The following is a 27,740-nucleotide window of genomic DNA, read 5'->3' on the forward strand; positions in this document are numbered from 1 at the left end:
ATTATTTCATGGAGTTCAAAAAAGGAACCATCAACTACATTATATTTCTCAAATGCAAAAAATATTGTTCTATTACTTGTCTAAAGTGTTTGGTTAAAAAGAATTTTAAAATATATGAAGCATTATCAAGAAGTGCCCATAATTATCCATTATGATAATCAATGCACAATTTCTATGACAAAGAACTTCGTATTTCATGGGCACACAAGACACATAAAGATACGTCATCATTTTATCAAAGAGTTAGTACTTAAAGGAACTATTAAGATGATATATTGTAGCATCAAAGAACAACTTGCAAATATATTTACGAAATCTCTATCTTTAAAGAAGTTTTGAGTATTTTAGGGATATGTTGGGAGTTGCAAAATTTAGCATTAAGGAGGGATGTTGAAATTAATATTGATATTTTATTAGTTAGGTGTAATTTCAAATTGAGTCAAATAAGATATAAAAATGTGTTATTATGTCTTTAAGGAAGTACTCCCAAAATGTATTAGTAGGCTAGTGGTTGATTTATTTAGGAGTTTGTTAGAGTTTGATTGTCTAATTAAATGCAAATTGATGAATAAAAAATCAATCCAATTCAATTGGACTTTTTGCTTCTTATCCAAAGTTTTTAAGTGTTTTACTTTATTTTTACTTATCTCTTCCTTTGTAGAGAAAATAACTTCTTTTTGGATTATCAAAGTTGAAATCCTAGGGGGTGTATTGTTAAAGAGATTGAATTGATGTAACCATTGGAGAACCAAATCCAATTCCTATGACCTATTACATTATTAATTATTCCAAGATCTATATCACGACAGTTTTAACATAACTTTTTTATCATTATTTTTATCATTTTTCTTCCAGATGACCATTTTTATGTAATGATGGATTGCTTCTATAAGAAAACATGGAGTCACGTGCCACAATACAAGATTTGGGTACTACCAACAATGTTTTAATTTTGAACGTGTAGATTTTTTGCATGTTTTATAATTTAATTTATGTGTACTGAAACAAACATATTTATGTGCTTTCAATTGTAGTTTGTAAATTGCAACTTTAAGAGTCAATTCACCATGTGTTTGAATAAATATCAATTCTGAAAAAAAAAATTGTAATGTTTGTACAATTATGAAGAGATGCACTTTCTTAGAACTAAAAGTGGTTGATCTTAATGACCATCTTAAGCTTTCTTTTGTTAAAAGCTATCTTTCCTTTTATTAAATATTTTGATTCATTTTCTCATACATAGATTTTGATGAAATTAAATTAAATTCATTTTGAAATTCACAATTGGTTAATGGTTTGTTGATGAAATGAACCTATTATACCTCTAAATAAAGGAATTTTTGGTCCCTCTCTCTACTCTCTTGTAATTTAGTAGAAGCATTTCTATGTTCATCACTAAGAAGTGCATAAAAGGAAAGTAGGAGAGGGAAGATCAAGGAAAGAGTTCAAGATGGTAACATGAAGAACTTCCAATCATACTGAAGTTAGGGGTATAGATCAAGATATAGTTTTTATCTTCTTCTTCTTCATATCCTAAATATGATATTGTTTAAGTTCAATATTAAACATTAAATAATTTTTTTTTCCTAACACTACTCTGGTTTTTGTTTATGATAAAGAATTAAGTTAAAGGTGAGTTGTTGTTTGAGGAAGAATGGTATGGAAACTTTATTTGCATTTTGATTTTGTTTAGTAAATGTGAATGCATTGGACTATATCTTTGCTTTAGTTGATTTTTTTTTTTTAATTAATTTCAATTGTATTTTTTTTTTTTTTTGACAAAATCATCTTTCAACGATTTTTAATCTTTATTCTCTTGTATCAAACACTTTTTGGATAAACATTTCAAGGGTATAAACATTAAAAAAAAAATGGTATGTGTAATTTTCAATATATGGAAAATATTTTTAACTCTACTCTTTTTCATCACCCGGGTATAGTAATGATAGAATTGATAATTATATTTTATTTTAAGAATTGAAAAAATATATATATAGGAAATATATTTAAGCATAAGAGAGTTGGCCAATTAATTTGAAAAAAAATGTTGTAAATTTCTTCTTCAATTCTTTCACTAACCAAGTCTTTGGAAACTACTTTCGTTTTAAATAATAGAAAATAGCTTTCGACTTAAAAACCATATTTGATAAATAAAAAAAATTATTGAAATTTGTTTTTTAAAAACCCATTTGGCCATGTTTTGTGAAACTTGCTCTTAAAAACTGTATTTTTATTCTTTAACTTAAAAGCAATTTTTAAAAACAAGTTTAAAAAAACATGGCCCAAACAGGTCCATGTTTTCCTTTTGTTTTTAAAAATTGGTGAAAACTACTCTTGCTTGTTTTCTAAAAATTGTTTTCTATTTCACTTTGTTTTAAAAGATTGTTTCACAAGAATAACTACCAAATAGTGTTAGAAATTTTTAAAAACAAAAAAAAATTGTTTTAAAATCACACGACCAAACAGGCTCTTAGTTTTAAATATATGTTATTTTTAAACATATTTAAGGTACTTTAATTTTTTTTTTTATAAAATATTATGAAAAATAAATGAAAATGTAAAGAATATTTTGAGAATTTTATATAATATATAAACAATAATATATTTGCAGGGAATGAATTTTTTCATATTTAAATTCTTAAATAAAATTTTATTTTAAAAATAAGCATAAATGATTTTTAAAAACTATTTTTTAATAATTATTTTAAAAAAAAATATTATGCAATAGCTACTTACTCACTATATTATAATTAGATACATTTAAAATATATTTATATTTTCGAAAGCCAACATAATAAAAATTAGGGTTTATTACACTTTACCGCCCAACCTATAGTGTGTTTTGCACATTGCTTTATCAAGTTCAAAATCGGGCAATGTATCCCTCATCCTTTATAATTGGATGCAATATGCCTTTTTTGAGAGACAATGTTATTTTTTTGACAGAAAGACATGTGCTTTTTACATGATCGAGGGCAAATGGGTCAATTTTTTTTTTTTTTTTTAAAAAAAAACCCTAACAAGCTTTCCTCTTGCTTCGTTCTTCTTCTTCTTCTTCTTCTTCTTCTTCTCTCTTCACTCTTTCTGTCTCCTTCCCAATCCTCAATCCTCTCTTTGATGAGATGAAAAAGCCAATTGGGATGATTGCATCTCTTGAAATTTTAAGCTTGAAACCTCAAATGTGGTAAGTATTTAAAGATGGGTTTTGTTCATCATAGGAAAAAACCCAGATTCCAAACCCAAATTCCATTTTATTCAAATCGACAACGCTCACAATTCAACAAAATCGAGTTTATGGCAATAAGGAGTTGAAAATCTAACTTCAATGTCAAAGCTTCAAACCCCCCAAAAGATAGAATTAAAAAAAGGAAAACAAACACTTCAATTCGGTATGATTATCTCCAATTCACAATCAAAGATATAAAATAAAAAAATCAAGCTTTTTGAAAAAACCAAAATCGAGAACTTGAAAACTCTAGCATAAATATCATCAAAATTGAAGCTTTTTTATTTATGGGTATCATCGCCATGGAAAACCTACATCACACCATTCTGCAAGTTTTCTGAGAAAAAATTTATAGCAAAACCAAAACTTTTCCTCAATGGGTATCTTCTGACAGGTGAAAAAGAGATGCCCAAATGCTTATCTACAGTGACCATAGTGGAAATGGGGAGGAGAGAGAAAAAGTGAAGAAAGAAGAAGAAGAACGAAAATAAGGGTTGGTTGGTTAAAAGTTTTTTTTTAAAAGAAAATGATCCTTTTACCCTCAGTCAAGTGGAGAGCACATGTCTTTCTATCCAAAAAAATAATGTCGTCTCTCAAAAAATCAACATTGCATGCAATTATAAAGGATGCTCTACATGACTCAATCTTGAACTTGATTAGGCAATGTGCAAAACACACTATAGGTTAAGGGGGTAAATTGTAATAAACCCTAAATATTAAAATAAAAATTGGGTAGGAATCCTAATGCTTCTAATAGAGGTGCAACTTGGATAGGTTGTCTCGATCCAATTCAAACCCAACCCGTTGTTTGGGTAGGCTTGGTCAAACATTTTCAATACTTAAGTTGAACTTAGGTTAAGTTTTCTCAACCCAAACTCAATTTAGGTTGGACTCGGACCAAGGTTTGAACAACCTAAGCATAATCCAAACCTAATTTAATGTTTTTATAATATTTATATCATATAGAATAATATTCATTATATTGATAGTATTTATATCTTATATAATAATATTTATTTTCTTTTTAGATTTTAAGTTCATTTTTACTTTTTTATTGTTATCTTGAAATGTTGACTTATTTACTATTTAAATTATGGATTTTCTTTTAGAAAAAAAAAACCATTATTGATGGATTTTGAATCATATTACCTAATCAACCTAACTAACTCAAATCTAACCCGATCAACCCAAGTTTAAAAAAATGATGTTGAGTTGGTCTTGAGTTGAGTACTTTGGGTTAGAGGTCGGGTTGGGTTGAGTTTTCGTTGATTATTTCTTAATTTGGGTTGGGCTTAAGTTAGCCACTAACCTCACCAACCCGTCCAAGTTGCAGCCTAAGCTTATAAGAAACCAAAAGTCTTTTGAAAATGCCAATTGACTAGTTTTTTATTTTTATTTTTTAAAAAAGGCTCTTGAATAAAAAATGATTAGGAAACAAATATTTTTATGTTATTAAAATTATATTACAAAAATGAACACTATGTCATTCTCTTCATTATTTACTCACACATTGAAATAGAGTTGACACGACTCGATGTTTAGTAGGCCATTACAAGCCAACGTGCTGAGCTAGCATGACTCACTTAAAAATAGTATTGAGTTAGTCCATGCAAACCAAATAGGTGGCCCAACATGGCCCATAAGCCTACAAACCAATCGTATCGTGCCAATCGTGCTGGAGGCCCATGGCCCATGAACACTTTGTTGAAATTTTTAATTTAATTTTATAAGTCATTTTGTCTTAAATTTTTTTCATTATCATATGAAATTTATTTTTGTTACTTTTAAACACCTCTAATAATATATTTATATTTATTGAGTTTGTAATTGTAAAATTTATAGAAATGTTGATTTTTTGTTTTTAAAATTAGTAAATATATATATATATATATATATATATATATATATATATATATATTTGAATTTGTTTTTTTTTTAATCAAAATAACAATAAATTTAAAACAATAGAATATAAAAAGAAAATGAAATAATTCTTTTATTCATTATTTCAATAAATTACATGAAAAAATAGGGAGAAAAAAAAATGTGAGAATTGCATCACTATAGTTTGAGTACATCCCAACTAGGTTGGCACACTCCCAACTATCAACCATATGCATTACCTTTAAAAATTAGTTACATTTAATAGATTTAAAAGATACGAACAACATATAATTCTTCAATTATCATATTCATTTTTGTCTTCTTATTCAATCTTCATCCTCAATTGTCTATATTGAGATCCAATTTCTCGAGGTCTTCTTTAAGTTCATCTTCCAAAGTTTGGAGTCTCATGCGTTCATCTTCCAAATCCTTCAAACATGTCAAGGCCTCTAGTGTCTCTACTGTAAGAGTTGTCCTTTTGTCTTCTATTATATTTGCAGTTATAGAAAAATCAGATTCCTATGCGACAATAGACACCAATGAAGTTAGTAGATCACGTGCCATTTTAGATACCACAGGAAGAGTGAATTCATTAGATTTCCACCAGTTCATAATATCAAATTTTTTTACTTCATTAGGGGATAGGTATGAACAATAATCAATATCTAAATATTTTGAAGATCACACCTACTTGAAGGACCAACTTGTTGCTTTCCCTTATCTAATTGCATAAAAAATGAATCATTTCCAAATGCAGATGGAGTTATAGTACTTGAAGACGCACTAACATATTTATTTTCATAATATTTATATAAGTTGTTTAATTGTTTGTATATCTTACCTTCTAGTTCAAATGGTTGGTTCATACAAGTAGCTATGAAATTTAAAATGTTTTCTACACCTTCAATCTTAACCTTTGGATCCATTCAAGTAGCTAAACAATAAAGTGGTGGAATTGTCTTCCAATATTTCAAAAAAGAATTTTCCATTTGTACACATATTTCACTAAAAATGGGATATTCCCTATATTGTTGAAACACATCTCTCATGTTGCAAATACATTTAAGTGTTATACACGATGTAGGAATATATACAACATAACACATATTAGTAGTTTCATAAAAAACCTTCAAGAATTTTAAAAAGGAAAAACATTTCTCCCAATCCGAAGTTATTTTAATTTCACCTATCTTACTATTGACATAATCTAATAGTATGTTATGATACCCTACACAATATTTTAATATTAGGTAGGTAGAATTCCAATGATGGCCGACGTCACGATGGAATTTTCTCTTCTTCAAACTTATTGATTGACATAAAACATAAAATTCTTGTAATCTACTAGATGAATCAAGAAATTGTAAAGTAGATCGGATAGCCTCTAATGAGGGTGATATTAATTTTAGACCATCTTGTATATTAAATTAATTATATGATAAATACATCTCACATGAAATATTTCATTTAGTGGACCTTTTCTAATTATTCTTACAAATAAATTTATGACACTTTTATTGTTTGAAGCATTATCAAAGGTAATACTAAAAATTTTGTTTTGTATGTCATATTCTCTAAAAACACTTATCAAAGAATCATATATGAGATACCCATCATGAGAATGAAATATTTTATGAAAACCTGATATTTTCTTATGTAATTTCCAATTTGAATCTATATAATGTGTTGTCACACATGTAAAAGATTCATTACGTTGATTAGTCCATATATTTGAGGTCATAGACACAATACTACTATGATTATTAAATTCTTTAATTATTAATTGTTTTTCATTTTTGTAACATTTAATTACACTATTATAAGAAATAGTCTTAGGAATTTTATGATAAGCTAGTTGGACATACTTATGCATGAAATGTACAAATCTAGGATCTTCTCCAAATGTCAATGGAAGCCTCATACTAGCTTCCATTCTAGCCAACCCTTCTTTTAGGAATTTTTTATTGTATATAAAGGGAGACATTGAAGATGTACTAGATCCTATTTTAGTTTGACTTATTTGGGATTGCCTAGGGTTAGAGAGAGGGACACTAGGGGGGTGCAAGTCTCCTCATCTTTAAAATGATTAAATTCATTACATTCATTAATACAAAAGCCTAGGTTTTCAACATCTAGGTGACAATGATCCATTTTTAATTTTAGAGGAAAAAAAAAAGGTAAAAGGAATATAACAATTAAATGAAAATATAAAATTAAAATAAATAAATGAAGTAACTAAGTATAAATACATTCACCTTGAGATGCTTGTAGAGTTAGTAAATATCTTTAACACAAAATAATTTCTAATTAATGAATATTTGTGGAAAGTATATAACTTGAAGCCTTGAATTGGAGCACTTGTAGAAAATCTAAACTTAGAAAATTGTAGAAAAAGAAATTAGAGAGAATTGTAAGCAATATAAAAAGAGATGATAGAGAATAATGTGAGAAATAATTAAAATGAAGGGTTTTTATAGAGAATTATTGGTAAGTCATTTGTTCATTTACCTGTAAAACTAGTCATTATATAGTTGTTGAGAATGATATTATAGATATTTGACATAAAAATATTAATAAGTGAATGATTTACTTATTTATCTTTTAAATTAGCCGTTATATAGTTGTAACTAGCCGTTATATAGTTGTTGAGAGGTGTAATATAGATATTTGATATGAAAATAGTAAAAAATAATTATTGATTTACTTTTTTACCTTTCAATCTAGTTGTTTTATAGTCGTTGAGAGGGGTATTATAGACATTTGATATGTAATAAAAAGGAAAAGGTCAAAAGTAAAAAGTGATATTTAAAAGGGCAAGTGAGCGGACGAGTGTCTCCTCAGGCCCAGCACTACGAGCCGGCACTAAGGGCGTCTCCGTAGGCCCAGCATGGTCTGCTACAGTAGTTGGGCCATTACAGCCTGGCCCAACCTTTTGGAGTGCCGGTGCACGGACTAAAATGGGCGCCCGGCCCATTGGACAGCTCTATTTGGAGGGTTATTCTTCACAGCTCGTATGGGAAGAAGGAAGAAACAGAGGGAAGACGAAGAAGAAGATAGAGGTTGGTTTTTCGCAGCCGACCTTCAGTATTTCTATATTTTTCTCATATCAGATTCAGACTAAGTGGAAACAAAGTGTGTGCACTTTGTTTTTCCTAAAACCTTTTTTTTTTTTCAGAATTAATTTATGCCTCTTTACTCGATTATTCTCTCTTACTCAGTTTTCATCGGGATGTAATTTTTCTTCGTTTTAAGGATTTTGGGTCTGTTTGGTTTCTGAGAAAGTCTTTAGGAAGTGAGTTTCTTTTTATTAGCAATTTTGGGTATTTTGTTTCTGTGGTTTGAAATTTGGAATGTGGAGATACGAAAATTCAAAATATCTTTAGTTGTATGAATCTCATTTTGATTTTATTTAGGAGAAATGCCCTTCTTTGATAATGTATGTCATGTCCTGTGCATTCAGTTTGGTCTTACGAAGTGAAAAAGAAAAAAAATAAATTATGAAATTGACTTCACCATTGAATTGAATGCTATGAATAATCGTAGATGGATCATGCTCTTTATCTACTGTGATTATGGAGTTGTGATTTTTATTTTTTTTTTGGAAATGTTTTGTTACTATAATCAACAATTTGTGGGGTGTACTTTATTTGTAATATCTGGGTTCTTCAGTTAACGAGGAAAAACAGCCTCAGACATACAAGAGATTGAAGAGGACTGAGGTAATCAAATGCCTAAAACTGAATTGCTTAAATGTTTTTGGTGTTTTGCAGTGTACTAAGGTGCGCTTGTGAAACAGCAAAGGTATCACTCTCTAGATAATATTTGAGCTTTCTGAGTAATTGCAACAGTGAAGATGTTGATGGCAATGTCAAAATCCAAGGCAATGGTCAATCTGGTTAGCTTCTGTATCTTTTTCTTTGTTTTTTATTTTATTTATTTTTTAACGTTTTTGCACTATATATTCTTAGTTTCTAATTATGTCCTTTCCCCCAGTTATTATTGTGATTGTAAATGATGAGTGAAAAAATAGGCAATATATTTTCAGTACCTAGTTTGAGTAAGAAAACAATTTTTGGGTCATAAACCAGTCCCCTTGGGTGTTGTAGAAATCTACCACTTCTGCAATTCGAGCACAATTCTTGCTGAGAGAAGGTTTTTTTTTCCCCTTGCCCAGTCAGTTTTCAGGCTATTGGTGTATCTCCTTATTATAAAATGAATTTGATTTTTTTTTCTTTGAATTAACAAATTTTGAGATTTTAAGTTTGATTATTTGGCTTTGAAGGCTTGTTTGTTGAGATTCTTTTTTTTTTTTTTTTTTTCTATAATTGTACCTGCTGTAATACACATTCAGCCTGCAGTCAGCCATTTCATCAACTACTATGCCCATAACCCTTAGTATGAGGGATTTCCTAGTTCTCTTTCTATGGAACCTCGCCAATGCCTCCAATGCCTCACTCTCCATTTTGATCTCTGCCAGGCAACTTTTTGAAGATTTTGAGGTCCTAGACTTCTCTAAAAGCAGTTATAAAAATAAGAATCTTATCCTATTAAATAGAGGAGTAAAGGATACTGCAATCCATTAATTGAAGGCTGGACACTCTAACTTCGATCTTTCCCCACCTCTCTGGCATATCTCTGGTTCTTTTCTTCCAGAACTCTCCAGCGAGTTTACAACTTTGCTTATTGATGGTCCAACTATGGACATCAACTACCAGATCAAATAAAAAGGAAGAGAGAGCATACCCTTGTCTTATCCTCCTATACCTTAATAAATTCCAGTGGCATCACAGTTAAGTACAGCACAACAGAGTTCAATCAAGAAGAGATTCATTTTTTTTTTCTCAACATTTCAAAAGGAAAAGAAAAAAGAAAAAGAAAAAAAAAAGAAACATTGTGATTTGAGTTGATTTATCTGGGTTTAACTTGAATATACAAGTTCTGAGTCAAAGACTGAACTTTAACATTTCTTTGAGCTCATATAAAAATACATCTAACTAGATTTTTTTTACAGGTTCGGCAATTTACTCAACTAGGAGCAACTAGAGTTCAGACCCTGGCTTCCAGTTACAGTACATTTACACAAACTCAAATGTCCGATACAAGCAATGTGGGAGAAGTGGCATTTTTAGGGGTATGATTGAAGGTTTTAAAAATAAATTTTATACGCTTAATTCCTAGGAATAAATATATAATTTCATATGTTTTTTCAGAATTTGATTTCTTTATGTTATATGTTTGAATTTATTCATTTCTTTTATAAACAACAAGATTTGATTAAAAGTGTCCAACAAAAGGGGGTGCTACCCAAGTATAAACAGTACACAAGGGACACCAAAGACAAGATAAAAAAGAAAAAATAACACTCTCTTGGCAGATCCCATACAATTAAGGAAATATAACAAGGATGAGGAGTCATTGCTTAAAGACTTTTAGACCAAAGGGAAAGAGAACATGCAAAAAACTTCCTTAGTGATGGATATGCTTGTTTCACACCTTTAAAAGTTCTAATATCGCACTCTTACCGAAATGGTTCACAATAAACACAATACTTTCTCTGGATTTTTGACAACAAGACTCTCATGCACCCCAATGAAACCTTCCTCACCGTGATAGGAAGCATCCACAAAAGGCTGAAAAGAGAGAAGAACAAATGCCACAAATCCCTAGCTTTACCACAGTGGATTAACAAACAATTCAAATTTATTCATTAGCATTTCTTGGCTGATAATTGTAAATGCAAAATAGCCATCCTCTAATTTTACACACTCAAATTAACTTGGAAGTTTAATACTTGATTACAATAGATTGAACTGAGTGCCATCATCAATTCATTTGTTTGAATATCATCATTGATTACATGTATATAAGCTAATGATATGCTATTACAAGAATTGAAAGGGGTTAAAGTCAAATTTCTCAGTCAATGTCCTGAATTTCACAGATAGGATAGTGGACGTTCCTATTATTAATCAACTAAATTACCTGAAAACCTATCCATTCTCTTCTTTTTTGATCAATTAGTTTGTTTTGTCAGTAGTGGTGAATGATATGTAAGTGAGTGAACTTGTACTGTTAGTATTCAGCCAAGGTCCAGGTCCAGAACTGATAAATAGTGCCTATGTTTTGTGTATTTCTGAATTTGTGCATTTTATCTTAGGAAACCAGTGATTGGTGTAGACTTCTTATATATTCTTCTTCTTTTTTTTTTTTTTACTAGGTGTTAGGCTTCTGATATATTCTGAGGGTGGATATATTTTCTTAATTTGTCTTGAAGAGTTTAACATTTAGGATGGGGAGTGGACATTGGTTAGGGTAAGTTCCTGGAAAACTTAGAAGGTTTGTGTATGGTCAATGTTGAGCCATTGGCTTAGGTAGTTCCATTATGAATTAATGGATCATACTAGAAAAAGTATAAGCACTGGATTGAGTAATATATAAAGCATTGCTCATTGTAGCTTGATGCTCCATTTCTTGGTAGAAGGAATGGGCATGCTGAATGTGAAACAATTGTTACCAAAACCCACAGTAGTGGGATTTTTTGTTGATATCCAATCAAAGTGCAAGTTAATTACCTAGATTTTGACTTTCCTGAATTCATAGTTACATCCTCATATGAGATTTTATAGCCACATATTGGTGTTATTTTTGGAATGACTTCATATCAAAACTGGACCATGAAGCCAGCTTCATTTTTTATAGGCAAGCAGAAAATATGTTAACGAACGTCTAGAGGGGGGCAGGACTGGTAGCAGTAAGTATATGGAACTCCCACAAGGGAGAAAAAAAAAAAAAAAAACGAGAAAACAACAGGCCAAAAAAACCCTAAATGGCCTTAGGATCCGTCCAACTTAAAAAAATAAATAAATCACAAGCTCTCTTCACCAATGATTCCTCATACCAAACAAACAAAAATTCAGGTAACATATTTTTCATATCTAATTTCAATAGCAGTGGCAGAGCCAGAAAGTGTTTCCAGGAGGGGAAATTGTCGCTAAAAGAATCGTCAGTAAGTTGATTTTGGGTGTAGTGAATTTTATGCAAACAACTACTGTAATGAGGAGAATTTTCCATTAATTGGGTTTTGGGTGTGCAAGGGTTGGGGGAAGAGAATAAATAACTCAATTATTTATGATGCTCTCCCTCTCTCTCTCTCTCTCTCTCTCTCTCTCTCTCTCTCTCTTTATATATATAAAGACACCCAAGATGAAGTGATATGCAATGAAAATATAAATTATGCCAAAACTCAAAATCAAATAAGAGAAATCAGAAATACACAAAGATATTTAATAAAGAAATTTAAAGAAAAGGAACATCAGACTTTATATTACATAAATTAAAAATTACATAACTTGAAAAACATACTTATAAGGAGAAACAGGGGAAATGATATCTTACAATGGAAAGGACAGGAAAGCTTTTAAGAAAGCTTTGGCTTGGAAAGCTTACATCATGAGAGAAAAAGAAGAGAGAAGGAAGAGCTTAAGATGGAGAAAGAGGGAAAATGAACCGTGCTTACAACTGAGGAACTAGCCTCCTTAAATAGTTGAAAATAAGAATCTTAAACAGTACAAAGTAGACAATAGGGCAATGTATACTTTTGACTTTAGTTGTGAATAGTAACCACTTGTGAAGTGAATAGTGAACAGTAAAACTGATTTTTACTATAGCACTTTTGACATTTTGGCTCACAAATCTTACTTTCGGTGAAATACAGAGGGCTGTCATACTGCTTTTGTACATTGATGAAACTGTAGAATCACATGCGAGGGACAAACTTACATTCGGTGCTGAAATGACTTAAAGTTGTTGGTGAACTATGAGAGAGCTTAAACGGTGTTATCTTAAGGGAAAATATAATGTTTACGATATTCCTCAAGTAACTTGATGACTTCATTAACTGACTTGGTTGGTAGAGGATTAATTTTCTTCTTGTAGAAAATCTGATGAAAGGAATCCATAGTGATGAGGTAACCCAAATTCTTTGGATACGCCTTAAAGTCCCGGCTGATAATCCTAGCCCTCCAAAATTTTATCTGATTAATAAGAGGTTTAGCACAAATATCCGAATGTTTAAGAACGCAAGACAACAAGGTTGACCTTCTGTTCTTAAAATGGAGAGAGATATTATGTTGTGTTGGTAACAGATCGCCATCAGAAATCCATTCTGAAGCTTTGCTGATGATGATGATATCCGCAAATTTTTTGTTCATATTAAAGCCTTGTAAAAGCCCTCGGGCTAGCTTTCTCCCAAAATTAACAGTTTGACTAGGATCAGAACAAACGAGTTGATGAACTAAACCATAGTCCAAGAGTAATTATGGGGTTAGGATTAAATCTTTGCCTCTAAAAGAGAGACTGATTGGCTTGTAATATTGAAAGTCTCAACAAACCCAACTGATCATGAAATTCTTGTTGTACTTGCAGAATAGTTGTTTTGAGCCTTGCTGGTAAATAAGAGGATCTTCGACAATTCGACACAACTTAGAATTGTCAAATTCCATATCCTTGACTAGTTTTAAACCTGGGACACGAAGACCAAGGACGACTGAGAGGTAAATATGAAGATCTTGAAGATATGAGGAAATAAAAACTTGTTTTTCTTCTGCCATGGCCTTAGCCTTTTCTTGGACCAGGAAACGGACATCCTGATTAAGAGAATACAACATCTCTTTCTTATGAAAATACATCCTTATTTTAAAGTTGTTCCACTCATCCTCACTCAATTTTACTTCATCCACTAGTGGGGTGGATTGCTTATTCTCACCATTTTCCAATGGGGAAAAAGGGGCTTGATTCTTAAGAATAACTTGTTGACCTTTGAGAAAGTCAACCATTTCTAGTTTTCTTTCCAAAGTTTTACATCTTTCCTGCAAATCACAAAGACTTTTGAAATAAACAAATAAATGGTTAGTATCATTAGAAGATAGATTTGTGGGGAAGGAATCCTCCACAGAAGGTAGAGAACTCGAACTTGCTTCTTTATCCCTATTAGAGGATGAGGAAATCTTAAGGGTTTCTGAAGGTTGAGAATCTGTGGAGAAACTGCAAGAACTTGAAACTTCAAAATGTTTATAGTGCAACGACGTGAATTTTTCAAAAAGGACTGAATGGGTTTTCTTAGAATCTTGGGATTTCTTAATGAACATAAGAAGTAGTTTTTCTTTTTTGGGGGCCATGGCCTTGTGAATCTTGCATATAATCGTGGCTCTTATAGGCAAATCTTGTGATGATGGAAACAAGACTGTTTCCTTCCTTAAACTTAAATCCATGGGTCTTAACATGGAGGACAACCGAATCTAAGATGTCGGCATCTCTTAATCTAAGTGTGAAGTTAGGATAACACTGGAAGTAGACAGGACCATCATTCAATCTTGCTTGAACTGCACCAATAATAGAATCTCGGTAATCAAGATGTCTATTATCCCTTAAACACATAACAATTGAGGTGTTTATACCTATTCTTGTCAAAGGCTTAGCTGCAACTTGAATCATACCAAAGTGTATGAAGTTGTAGTCTTTCTTATGTCATTCTATGGATCTACTATCCAAGAGTCTTATCACTTGATCTTTTTGTTCCAAGCTTATGGTCTGTTCAAGTGTCTTAATGGTGTAGTCTGTAAAGAACTTAAATGTTCCTCTCTTATAAATTTCTTGATTAGATATCTTAGGTAACTTTCAATCATCTAAATCATTTTGGGTCTTAGAATAATTGATCTCTTCACTGTTTACAACATCTTGAGAATCTATGGATTTCCTAGATATGGTTTTGAAAATCGAACTCATTTTAAGATCTTAATCTAGAGCCTAATAGCAAATTGACAAACCTAGTGAGCAATCACCTTAACCCTTTTACAGCCCTAAAAACGCCTATAAATTTGTTCTTAATATTGTTGTTTTGATTGATTCAGGAGCAGCTTTGAATTGCCTACAAGAAGGTCTTGTACCAACCCAGTTTTATTAAAAAACTAGGCAAACTCTTTCAGGAGCCAATGGTAAAAGACTTATCATTAAGTATAAGTTGTCAAATGCTCACATTTGTAACTAGGGCATTTGATTAAGCAAACCTTCATCATAGTTAGAGACCTAAAGGAAAAAGCTCTTCTTGGAGTCCCCTTTTGAACTCTATCTATCCTATTAAGGTAGGCGATCAAGGTCTAAGAACAACGCTCTTAGTTAAGGAAGTTTTATTTGAATTCACTAACCCACCTGATGAAAGGAATATAAACACTTTAAGGGATCAGGTGATTCAAGCTAAGGAAAACCAAGTTAATATTTTAAAACAGGAAATTAATCTTGTAAGAGTCGAAGAGCAATTAAAAGTGAAGAAAACTCAAGATGCGATAGAAAAGTTTAAGAATAAGATTGTTGGAGAAATATGCTCTTACATTCCTAATGCGTTTTGGCACAGGAAGCAACATGAGGTAGAGTTACCTTATGAACTAGACTTTAGTGAGAAGAATATTCTCATTAAAGCCAAACCTATCTAGATGAATAAGGAATTATTAAGTTATTGTGAAAAGGAGATTCGGGATCTTCTTGACAAAAGGTTGATAAGAAAGTCTAAGTCCCCTTGAAGTTGTTCAACCTTCTATGTTCAGAAGCAAGCTGAATTGGAAAGAGCCTAAACTGGTAATCAACTGCAAGCCTCTTAATGATGCATTAGGTATCCTATTCCTAACAAAAAAGACCTCCTTCAAAAATTAGTCAAGTCTAAAGTTTTTTCTAAGTTTGATTTGAAATCAGGATTTTGGCAAATCTAGATTGTAGAAAAAGATAGACATAAGACTGCCTTTGTGGTACCCTTTGGACATTATGAATGGAACGTAATGCCCTTTGGTCTTAAGAATGCCCCTTCAGAATTCCATAACATAATGAATGAAATCTTTAACTAGTTTTCTGATTTCATCATTGTCTACATTGATGATGTTCTAGTTTACTCTATTTCTATAGAAGAACATTGGAAACATCTCAATAAGTTCATCCAAACTGTTAAGAGTAATGTTTAAGCCTATCTGCCACTAAAATTAATCTGTTTCAAACTAAGATTAGATTCCTAGGTCATCATATTTACCAAGGAACCATTACCCATATTCAAAGGTCAATCCAGTTTGCTAATAAGTTTCTTGATGAAATTAAGGATAAGAAACAATTACAACATTTCTTAGGAAACCTTAATTATGTGTAAGATTTTCTTAAGGATATAAGTCAATTGTGTGCCCCATTAAGACAAAGACTTAAGAAGAATCCAGTTCCTTAAAATGACGAACACACTAAGATTGTCAAGACCGTCAGGTCCAGAGTCAAGACCCTACCATGTTTAGCCTTAGTTGATCCTGAAGCCTTTAAAATCGTTGAGACTGATGCTTCAGATATAGGTTATCGGGGGATCCTTAAGCAAAAAGATGGTACCAATGAGAGATTAGTTAGATATACCTCAGGAACCTGGAATAAGGCCCAACTCAATTACAGCACCATCAAAAAAGAGATTTTAAACATTGTTTTATGTATTTCAAAATTTCAAGATGATCTTTTAAACCAAGAATTTTTGTTAAGAGTTGATTGCAAATCTGCAAAATCAATTTTGCAAAAGGATGTTAAGAATATAGTTTCTAAGCATATTTTTGCAAGATGACAAGCTATTTTAAGTAATTTTGATTTTCAAATTGAGTATATTAAAGGAGAAAATAACTCAATCCCTGATTTCTTAACTTGTGAATTTTTGCAGGATTCACAAGGCCATGACCCCCAAAAAAGAAAAACTACCTCTTAAGCTCATTAAGAAATCCCAAGATTCTAAGAAAACCCATTCAGTCATTTCTGAAAAATTCATGCCATTGTACTATGAACATTTTGAAGTTGCAGATTCTTATAGATTCTTCAAAGATTCTTAACCTTCAGAAACCCTTAAGATTTCCTCATCCCTAACAGGGATAAAGGAGCAAGTTCAAGTTCTCTACCATTTGTGGAGGATTCCTTCCCCACAAATCCATCTTCAAATGATACTAACCCTTTATCTGTTTATCTCAAAAGTCTTTGTGATTTGCAGGAAAGATGTAAAACTTTGGAAAGAAAACTAGAAATGGTTGACTTTCTCAAAGGTCAGCAAATTATTCTTAAGAATCAAGCCCCTTTTTCCCCACTGGAAAACGGTGAGAATAAACAATCCACCCCACTGGTGGATGAAGTAAAATTGAGTGAGATGAGTGGAACAACTTTAAAATAAGGATGTATTCTCATAAGAAAGAGATGTTATATTCTCTTAAACATGATGTCCGTTTCTTGGTCCAAGAAAAGGTCATGGCAGAAGAAAAACAAGTTTTTATTTCCTCATATCTTCAAGATCCTCATATTTACCTCTCAGTCGTCCCTGGTCTTCATGTCCCAGGTTTAAAACTAGTCAAGGATATGGAATTTGACAATTCTAAGTTTTACCAAATTGTTGAAGATCCTTTTCTTTACCAGCAAAGCTCAAAACAACTATTCTGCAAGTGCAACAGGAATTTCATGATTAGTTGGGTTTGTTTAGACTTGCAATATTACAGGCCAATCAGTCTCTCTTTTAAAGGCGAAGATTTAATCCTAACCCTAGAATTATTCTTGGACTATGGTTTAGTTCATCAACTCGTTTGTTCTGATCTTAGTCAAACTGTTAATTTTGGGAGAAAGCTAGCCCTAGGGCTTTTACAAGGCTTTAAGATGAACAAAAAATTTGCGGATACCATCATCATCAGCAAAGCTCCAGAATGGATTTCTTATGGTGGTCTGTTGCTAGCACAACATAATATCTCTCTCCATTTTCAGAACAAAAGGCTAACCCTATTGTCTTGCATTCTTGAACATTCAGATATTTGTGTTAAACCTCTTATTAATCAGATAAAATTTTGAAGGGCTAGGATTATCAGCTGGGACTTTGAGGCGTATGCAAAGAATTTGGGTTTCCTCATCACTGCAAATTCCTTTCATCAGATTTTCTGCAACAAGAAAATTGATCCTCTACCAACCAAGTCTGTTAATGAAGACATCAAGTTACTTGAGGAATATCCTAAAGATTATATTTTCCCTTAAGCTAACACCGTTTAAGCTCTCTCGTGGTTCTCCACCAACAACTTTAAGTCATTTTAGCACCGAAAGTAAGCTTGTCCCCTGCATGTGATTCTACAGTTTCATCAACGTACAAAAGCAATTTGACAGCCCTCTGTACTTCACCAAAAGCAAGATTCGTGAGCCAAAATGTCAAAAGTGCTACAATAAAAGTCAGTTTTACTATTCATTATTCACTTCACGGGTTGTTACTATTCACAATTGAAGTCAAAAGTATATAGTGCCCTGTCGTCTACTTTGTACTGTTTAAGATTCTTATTTTCAGCTATTTAAGGAGGCTAGTTCCTCAGTTGTAAGCACGGTTCATTTTCCCCCTTTCTCCATCTTAAGCTCTTCCTTCTTTCTTCTTTCCCTCTCATGATGTAAGCTCCCCAAGCCAAAGCTTTCCTATCCTTTCCATTGTAAGATTTGTTTCTCCTTATAAGTATGTTTTTCAAGTTATGTAATTTTTAATTTATGTAATATAAAGTCTGATGTTCCTTTGCTTTAAATTTATTTATTAAATATCTCTGTGTATTTATGATTTCTCTTATTTTATTTTGAGTTTTGGCATAATATATATATATATATATATATATATATATATATATATATATATATATATTTCTCTCTAAACACACCACCTATCTGCCATCCATTTCAAGGTATTCTCTTATCTGAAGGGTGACAAATTTTTCCATTTGGAATTTATTTGACATGTTAAGAAAATCTGCTGCATTCTCTTACCAAAAAAGGAAAGTATACTTGATTCTAATAGACAAGGTTTCTTAATTAAAATGCAACTATAATTTCCAGGGTCAATGCAACAACCAACCTATGTATCATGATTCTGGGAAGGATGCTGCAAGTGTGCACAAGCACCAAATAGGGGAGAATGTGTCAAGGAAGGATAAGATCAACTTTCTTGTTACCACAGTGAGTATCAATCTGGAAAATCTCAGATAATTTCCTTTTCCTTTGTTAGCATGATGAAGATTATAATCTTCACATAAATATATTTTTAATAAACTTCTCTGATGATTGATTCAAAACTTGGGCCTTTTAATCCTCATGCAAACCTATCAAGCTAAAAAGAAATGTGCATATGTTAAAATGCTTCAGATTCATTAAGCCCTACGTATCTAATGTTTCCTTACTGTTAATGAATAAGCTATTATGTTGATAGAATGGTTGTTTCTGGAAAATGATTTGTGAAACTTTTGAGCTTTTCTCAAGACTGTGTGTTGGGGGTTGGGGTGGGGGTGGAGAAATAACTTATATTGCCAATGGTTGAATCCATCTGGAAGTATTTGGGATTTAGAATGATAGCCTTGAAATTTTTTTGGACAAATTTGGATGAAGGTGCATCCCTGTGATTATAGTGCTAGAAATTAAACATCTTCTAATGAAAGTCTTTTGCAATAGCATTATATACACTGGTTGTTTAAGTAATAGGGAACTCTGCACCAAATCAGTTGCATTGTGGTTACTCATTTGGTAAGTCTTCCAATGCAATGCCTGAAAAATTAAACAGCAATTAAAACACTTTTGAAGGCAATTTTTTTTTTTTTAAATCAATTATTGCTCCTGGTTTTCTTTTCTTTGAAATTTGCAACATATTCAACTCTGGATCCCTTGTTTCCAGATTACATTCCTTTACAGTGAGGGATTGGAGACAACCTGACATTTTCAGCAATATTTTTTGGCTTCTTCTGTTGATATTTTTCCATATTTTTGGCCTGAATGGCTTTAAAGTACTTTTTTTGTCATTGAACAAAAAAAAGTATGTTTGAGTTCATGATGATGCAAGTCTCAATCATACTACCAAGTACGACGAGATAAGATGTGTCTCGAGCAAAGTGAATCATACAGCCTTTGCAGTACCATAAGATATGCTGGTAACTCAAATAATGAAAACCAGGTTAATGTCATGTGATATATTGCATGGGTGTAACTCATTTTGTAACTTTTCCAATGCAATATCTGAAAAATCAAACAGCAATCAGGCACTTTTGAAGGCATTTCACATGGAAATGTTGTGGCTCTTCTTCTTCTTCTTCATCTTTTTCTTCTTTTTTTTTTTCATTTTTTTTGTCAATTGCAATATTCTAGTCTGAACTTCTTGCTAGCTCTTTGAATTGCTCCTTAGTGAGAAAATGGAGAACTTTTCAAATTTTCAGCTACATTCTTTGGTTTCTATTTCTTGATATTTTTCATACTTACACTCATGGGTTTAGAACATCTTTCTTGTCATCAAGCACTATAGCATGTTCTTTCCTTCATTATGATGTACATCTCAGTTATACTACAATGAACAACTAATATGCATGACGGTCCTACCAGGATGCATGTCTTGGCCATGCAACCAAAGAAAGTAAGATATGTGTAACAGTTATCAATGATGCATCAAACATTATAGAATCACCGTAGAGATAGAAACCAAACACCAGTTTATTACAGGATGGAAGTGAGATTGCATTCTTAATATGAGGAGTCAGAGATGGTTAAGCACCTCTTCCTCCATTGCCCCTTGCTAGGTGTTATAGCGGAAATCAGTCTGGTGGTTTGGTATTTGCATGGAGAGAGGCATTGCAGAGTTATTTCTCCTTAGGTTTTTGGAAGAGCCCTAGAGGGGTAGCCTTGTGGAGAGACCATGTTACCTGATGACTCCTCAGATGTCTATACCAGTGAGTTGCCAGGAGTTCTTTTTACCATTTTGGAGAACATGTTAGCAATTTCTCTCTTGGCCTCTTGTACTATATGTTGGAAGGATCCTTTATCCTTATCTCACTCGCTCATGTACTTACAAATACATGCATAGGTATATTTCTATTCTTATTTCATATCAAGAAAAAACAAGTTGCCTTCATGCTCAGTTACTTCAGGGTCGTTTTCTAACTAAGGGACTCATTTAGATAATAATGTGTGATAGGCATTTCCACTTTAGTCCTAATCTCATCTCTTTCCAATTAATAAAGAGGTCTGTCCTATGTGTTCAATGTCATTCTTCACCCATCTGCCAAATGGGGTTGTCCAACAAAGTTTCATAATGACAAATCAAACTTGTCATTTTCCCATCTTGCTTTTCACCTACCTCCTATTGCGGTATTATTGCGTTTCTATGTAAGAAAAGAGAGTCTTGGAGCCTGAATTCTTGGATTCAGAACTTGTGCCCTCTTTAAAAGCTCAAGAATGTCCTTTTAGTTGAATTCTTAAGTCTGAGAACTAGATGGTGAATTATTTGGTCTAGCAAGGAGTCTCTTCAGAAGAGGCTTTTGTTAGGGATTTCCTACCCCTGTGAGTAATTCTTTCGTTCATGTGGATTGTGTTGGTTGTTTTCATATTTCAGAAAGTAGAACAGTAATTAGACTACACAAGAGAGCATATCCAATTTTCCGTATGGTTATGAACATGGATGGGCCCACATGTATATTAATTAGCCTCTTCACAAACTTCCCTCTCCCTCCAGTGGGCCAAATTGATAACAGGAAGCCAAGGACCCAGAGTCATGCTTAATAATTGGCCTATCTTCAGTCATGATATATCTGTAGATTTAAATGTCCATATGGCTGTGAATTACCATACTATTACGTATGGCATTGGTACCCTGTTTAAACATATCAGGACTCTACCCATGGGATAACTATGCATCCTCATGATATATTCTGTGAGGACCACATCCCTAGGAACTTTGCTCCATTTCTGTGCTCATTGCTCAAATCTGTTGAAAAGGGCATCGTGTTGACTTATCTTTAGCCCCCTTTCATGCGTAATGTTTCCAGTTTCCTTAACACCTGACCCTGCCCTTTGACAACTGTGATCTTCATTATGTATGACATGTATGAACTCTGCCTTGCAAGTGAATTGACTCTGTCATCTGTGACTTTTTGGTGTCCTCTGCGATCTTCTCCATCTTTGTCATGATTGCCTTCCTTCAGCGATCATGTTATCTCTATTATTTCCTGCATGCATGGCTGAAGTTCAGGTCCGGCCTATGCTTTGAGGGAGTGTTGAAGTCCATACCCTCTTTTCATGTGTCATGATCATGGAGGTATTTTTGTGTCACATGTATATCATTAAATATAGGCAGAGCAACCTATAGTCTTTTACTTGTACCTATGTTTTTTTCCCATCTTTATCTCAGTATTAATCCTAGCACTACTTTATGGTGGGTAATGTAGTCATGCAAATTCTAGTTTATTTAAGGTGTTTAAAGATGCAAGGTTCCTAGAAGTTTGTGCATGTATGATGGTGTTGAGATACAATTTTTGTCCTACATTTAATATGCATCATCCGTAGAATTTATGAGACCCACATGTTGCTACCCAAATGCAATGGTCTAAGGTTCATTTGAATGCCTCAGAATTTAGAACGTTATTTTTCATGTTACCTTTTATAAAAATCCTGCAACAGAAAATGGGTGCCACATCGCAATGGATAGTAATAATATTGAAGGGTTATGAGGCAGGCACTGAAGTTGCTCCCTTGGGAGAGGGTTGTGGCCCTTTAAGAATTGTTTTCGTGGATGACATCTTGGTGGAGTTTGAACAGGTTGCGGTGAGGCTGAAAAACGTCACAGAGTGGGATGACTAGGGAATAGGGAGCAGGTCTTGGTTTGGTTCCAAGGGAGGAGGTGCATCTAGAGGATTGGTCCTCAAGCAACTTGGCAGCTTTCAGCAACAGGTTGGGCATGCCGGCAGTAGGTTTCAAGGCTGAGATTTGGGCTCCCTCAGTAAAATGAAGGATAAAAAAGAGGTGAAGGGCCAGGAAGGTGGGAAGAGGAGGAAGAATTCTCCTTGAAAATTTGAAAGGGAATTAAGGAAGTTGGAATGTTTTGTGAATTTTAAGAGGGCAGAAGATAAACAATCAGTAAGTTAGGAAATTTCTATAGTTGGTACATGATGCTAAATTTTCTCTCTTATAATGTTAGAGGGGCAAGGGAGATTATCTAGCCTTTGGTTAGACCGCAGAAAGCAACTTGCGTGCCTGCAAGAAGATTGACTGGGAGCATTATGCTTTTCTAGGTCTTTAGGGTGTTGGTTTTTGTTTTAGAGGTGGTTTGTTGTTGCTCTTTTCCTTTTTGCTTGCCTTTTGGCACTATTTGTATACTCTTTGTGTATTTTGGTACGCCTTTTTCAAGCATTTTTAATGAAAAAATAAGAATAAAGGAGGGGGAAAGAGTACTTATCAAAAAAAATATGAATATTGAAGTAACATTGTTTGTGAAATCTTAAGAGTTAATCCTTTGCCATCAATCATGATGATGGCTTCCATTTTTGTTAATGGCTTCATTTTGGATAATGGATTTCAACTCCAATGCCATCTAAAGCACAATGAAAGCATTCAATTTTCATCTCTTTTTTTTTTGCAGTTAAAAAGTATCAATATTTATATAATTTCTCATTATTGAACATGCCCATGACAATGGACCATTTTGAAATAATGGAATAAGGACATTATCATGCCCATAAAAAAAATATATATACTGACATTGTCATCAATCTAAGTGCAAACTTTCTTAATCATCATGTTGATGCAGCCTTTTCAGGAAATCAACTTAGATCTTTTTACAACTCTTATACTAAATGTATTCTTGTTATGTGGTTAGGTTCTGCATTTATGTTTCTTGGGATGTTCACTCTTGAGAATTTTTGGAAGAACTGAATAAATTTTTTGGTATTTATTCTTTATGTCTTCAGTATTATGTATGTTGGGTTCATGGACCACGGATAAATTTTGTATTTGAACTATGTATTTAGTTTCCTTGATATTTCATTTTTTATGCATCTTTATGAGCATGTAATGGTATAGAAAATGTTATACAAATGTTAGTACAGATGAAATAAATGTCCTTAAGAGTAATTTGAAGTAATACCTAAGTCAAGTACTAAGCATCCACATTGTACTCTTTATTATAGTTTAATTTTAATATTTAATAATAAGATTATAGGAGCTAGTTCCTCAGATGATGTTTGGACTGGAATGTGTTGATTAGCCTTTGCTTGCCATTCTCTCCCTTTTGCTACAGTAACAATCTTGTATCATGGGTCATCAATTCCAGTTCTCTCATTACTTTGCAGAAGATTGAGCTTGGTATTTTTGTGATCTACCTTTTCTTGTGTTTAAATATGATGTTAGATTAATATCACCTATGCAGCTTCTTGATCTCAAGGACAGTAAAGAGGCTGTTTACGGTGCTTTGGATGCTTGGGTTGCATGGGAGCAGAACTTTCCTATTGCATCATTGAAGAGGGTATTGATTACTCTTGAGAAGGAACAACAATGGCATAGAGTGATTCAAGTACGAGAATCCTCTCCCTCTCTCCCTCTTTCCTTCTCTTTCTCTTTGCATGTCCGGATGTCCCTGTGTGTGTATCACCTCCACCATAAAATACATACCAAAGAAAAGACAACAATAGAATTGTTAGAACACAAGAAATGGTGCAAGAATGAAAAGGAGGAATCTTCATCTGTGGTTTATCGGTTATTTTATTGGCAGATAGGTGTTGGTAAGATGAAAGACCTTTATAAGGAAATGCATGGGTCTGTGGTTTTCTAACATTCTCACTCTTGACCAAGGTGTTAATTGCTAAATCTTGAAACCTCATTTCCCATTCCCCTCTTCTTCTGACTCTGAACCCCAGGAAACATTTGATATTTCTGTGTTTGTAACTATAAACACTGTGGGCCTGCTTGATCAAGTTTACTCTTATCTCTCACAGGTTTGAGTTAAGGGGAAACTCTGGCATGAGATTCTGATTTCCATGTATCAATGAGTTATATTCAATGACTAATGTCGATAACTCGATACCTTTCTCCATTTCATCTTAACTTACTGAATGATATAAGTTAGAACAAAGTTGGCATATATCAACTAGAATTCATTAAGAAATCAGCAAAAATTGTGCTTATACTTTGGAAGGATGTCTCATTCTTCTTTACACTTACCATTTAAATACATGAATTTGTTGTTTCTGATTAAAAAAATTGTTCTCATACTAAGCTTGGGGAGAGATTTTTCTTGAACAATAAGGTTAAGATGTAATCAGCTTGATAGAACTTTAATCTTGTGCTCAGGTGTTTCTTTTGGATGATCTTTTGAGAGGTTGAGAGAACTTTCTAACAAAAACTAATTTTTCACCTCTTTCTCCTCTGAATTTCTTAGATCTCACCTTTGAATACTTCTTCCAGGTTGTTAAATGGATGCTAAGCAAGGGGCAAGGCACCACAATGGGAACATATGGTCAGTTGATACGAGCTTTAGATATGGACCATAGAGCAGAAGAAGCACATGAATTTTGGGTGAAGAAAATCGGTACTGATCTACATTCAGTGCCTTGGCATTTATGCCATCGTATGATATCTGTATATTATCGGAACAACATGCTGGAGAATCTTGTGAAGGTACCATTTCCTTGTACACTTTTTAGGAGTATACTAGCCAGTTGTCCATGTCATATTTGCATTTCATTATCCAGTTTTTACTATCAACATTTGGTCTTGGAAATGGTATTGTCTTACAATTTAGCTCCATCTCATTTTCACTGGACAATGATGAAAGCAAATTGATTTCTTGTTGTGTCATAATGCCATAGAGATGCTATATCAAAGTAATGATTTTCTTGTATTCCATGACTTGATAGATTGTAATTTTGTCTCTGGTTCTTATGCTTGTTAACTCTATGTGAAATTTTGACTGATTGCAGTTAGTTTTGGTAATAGAAAAGAAAATATTTTTTTGGAGAAAAATATGAAGAAAATATAGATGAAAAATGAAAAAGAGTAAATGAAGAAGGCCCCATTTATAAATAAAACAGAGCCCCCTCAACTTCGTTTATTATAGAGAACTCAGAAATCAAGTTAGGCAACCCTCTCCTTGTCATCACTTCCATATGAACTGCCGATTGTTGAGAGTTATTGCATTCCTCTTCTGTTCACATGGATCACAATGGAACCATGGGCATATGTTAGGCAAAAATTCCTTGTTCTTCATTCATCATCCTCACTGTCTTCTGGCATCTCATGGCGAAATCTCCTGTTCATTCATCTTATCAGTGATTTTGGAGACACTGTGTGCGCTCATGACAAACAGGCACCCCATGACAGGCCACTGCAATTCTTGTTTCTCTAGGCTCGTGTATCTTAGTTTTTAGATTCTTACAGCATCTAGCTATTTGTTGTAAGTTTGTTTTTAGTGCCATAACCTGCTGCCCGTACTCTGTATGAGGGAGGGTCTTTTAACATCCTCAGCCACAACCTAGAACAACCTATATGGCAGATCCAAACCTGGAAAAGTAAATAAATAATAACGCTGCTAGTACCTGACATTGTAGGAGGCATATGTTCATACCTGCTATTGGTCCCAGTCCTGCTCTTGCCTCTTCCCTCTGTTAAATTAATGTGGAATCCATTTGAAGGTGGAATATCCCTATCCTATTGAGTAGTGAACCATCTTTGAGTTAAGCTAAGGAAATATCTGAATTTCCTTTTTTGCAGATATATATATGCATTTTGATATGTTTGTGCATTTCTGATATATTTAGGCTTAACCATGATAATAGTTTGATATCAAATTAGCTTTAATATATTGTTTTAGATTAATTATTGGTATTGTATATGTCTAACTAAGCTTGTAACTTTATTGTACTTCCATTGCAAAGCTTTTCAAGGGCCTGGAAGCCTTTGATCGTAAACCTCAAGATAAATTAGTGGTGAAGAAAGTGGCAGATGCGTATGAGATGTTAGGTTTACTTGAGGAGAAAGAGAGGATATTTGAGAAATATGACTATCTATTCACCGAGACAGTGGCAGGGAAGCCAAAGAAATCCAAAAAATTCTTGTCTGAGAAGAAGAAATCAGGTATGCTTTCTTAAGTGATTTGATTAAATTCGATGATAAGAATCACGGTTCTTTGGTCAATGGTGGTTTCAGTGATTACAGTATTAGATTCATGCAAATAGAAAGTGAAAAGAAGGTTTTTGAGAGTCCAAGATGCATAGAAGAAAGCTAAATTAATACTTTTATAACCCGAGCAATTATGGTGTGTTTAGGGCGAAGAAAACCTACATCAACTCCTGACTATCTCACTCCAGGAGATGGTGTACAAGCACAGTAGAAGACAAGTGTGAAGATTTTGAATGTATTCTCCATGGATGGAATCCCACAAGTGCTTCTTCATTCAAAAAGGCTTCATTACTCACATGCCTTTGGATCTCTCTGGTACTACCAGATGCCAAATGTTTCAGGTTTGGGAGCCGGTACATAAGAAAGAGAGAGCTGGAGAGGAAGGCAAGGACATTGCTGATGCATCATGTTTTTTGGCATGATATGGGTAATAGTGACATATAGGAGTGAAAAGGAACAGCACAGAGATGTTTTGGTCTTGTTGCAATCTATCTGCATGTATCTTTATTTCTTCCTTCTCCAAATTTTGTACCATACCAACAAGCAGAAAATGGCTGGAAATTTTCTTATAATAGAAGTATCCATGTAAAGAAAGAGCTCTTATTGTGGCTTATTGAAATCCAGTGCTCCTGCTGTAAACCCACCA

At 33.1% G+C, this 27,740-nt stretch overlaps 1 protein-coding gene across 4 annotated transcripts; it reads left to right on the plus strand.

Moving 5' to 3' along the window:
• The first annotated feature begins 7,995 nt into the window (after nucleotides 1-7,995).
• Nucleotides 7,996-27,733, plus strand: LOC100261749 (pentatricopeptide repeat-containing protein At4g18975, chloroplastic). 4 transcript variants are annotated; one of them, XM_059737035.1, is made up of 8 exons: nucleotides 8,001-8,169; nucleotides 8,780-9,005; nucleotides 10,122-10,241; nucleotides 19,007-19,126; nucleotides 24,348-24,491; nucleotides 25,382-25,594; nucleotides 26,851-27,049; nucleotides 27,241-27,733. In XM_059737035.1, the coding sequence occupies exons 2-8, from the start codon at nucleotides 8,964-8,966 to the stop codon at nucleotides 27,303-27,305; spliced, it is 903 nt and encodes a 300-aa protein (XP_059593018.1). In that variant the 5' UTR covers nucleotides 8,001-8,169; nucleotides 8,780-8,963; the 3' UTR covers nucleotides 27,306-27,733. The 4 variants fall into 4 exon arrangements, with proteins under 4 accessions (XP_002269708.1, XP_010650428.1, XP_059593018.1 ...); XM_002269637.4 differs by having other exon boundaries at nucleotides 8,881-9,005; XM_002269672.4 differs by lacking the exon at nucleotides 24,348-24,491 and having other exon boundaries at nucleotides 7,996-8,169; nucleotides 8,881-9,005.
• Nucleotides 27,734-27,740: the final 7 nt, after the last annotated feature.

Source organism: Vitis vinifera, chromosome 5 (genome assembly GCF_030704535.1).
Source record: "Vitis vinifera cultivar Pinot Noir 40024 chromosome 5, ASM3070453v1".
Classification (NCBI taxonomy): Eukaryota; Viridiplantae; Streptophyta; class Magnoliopsida; order Vitales; family Vitaceae; genus Vitis; species Vitis vinifera.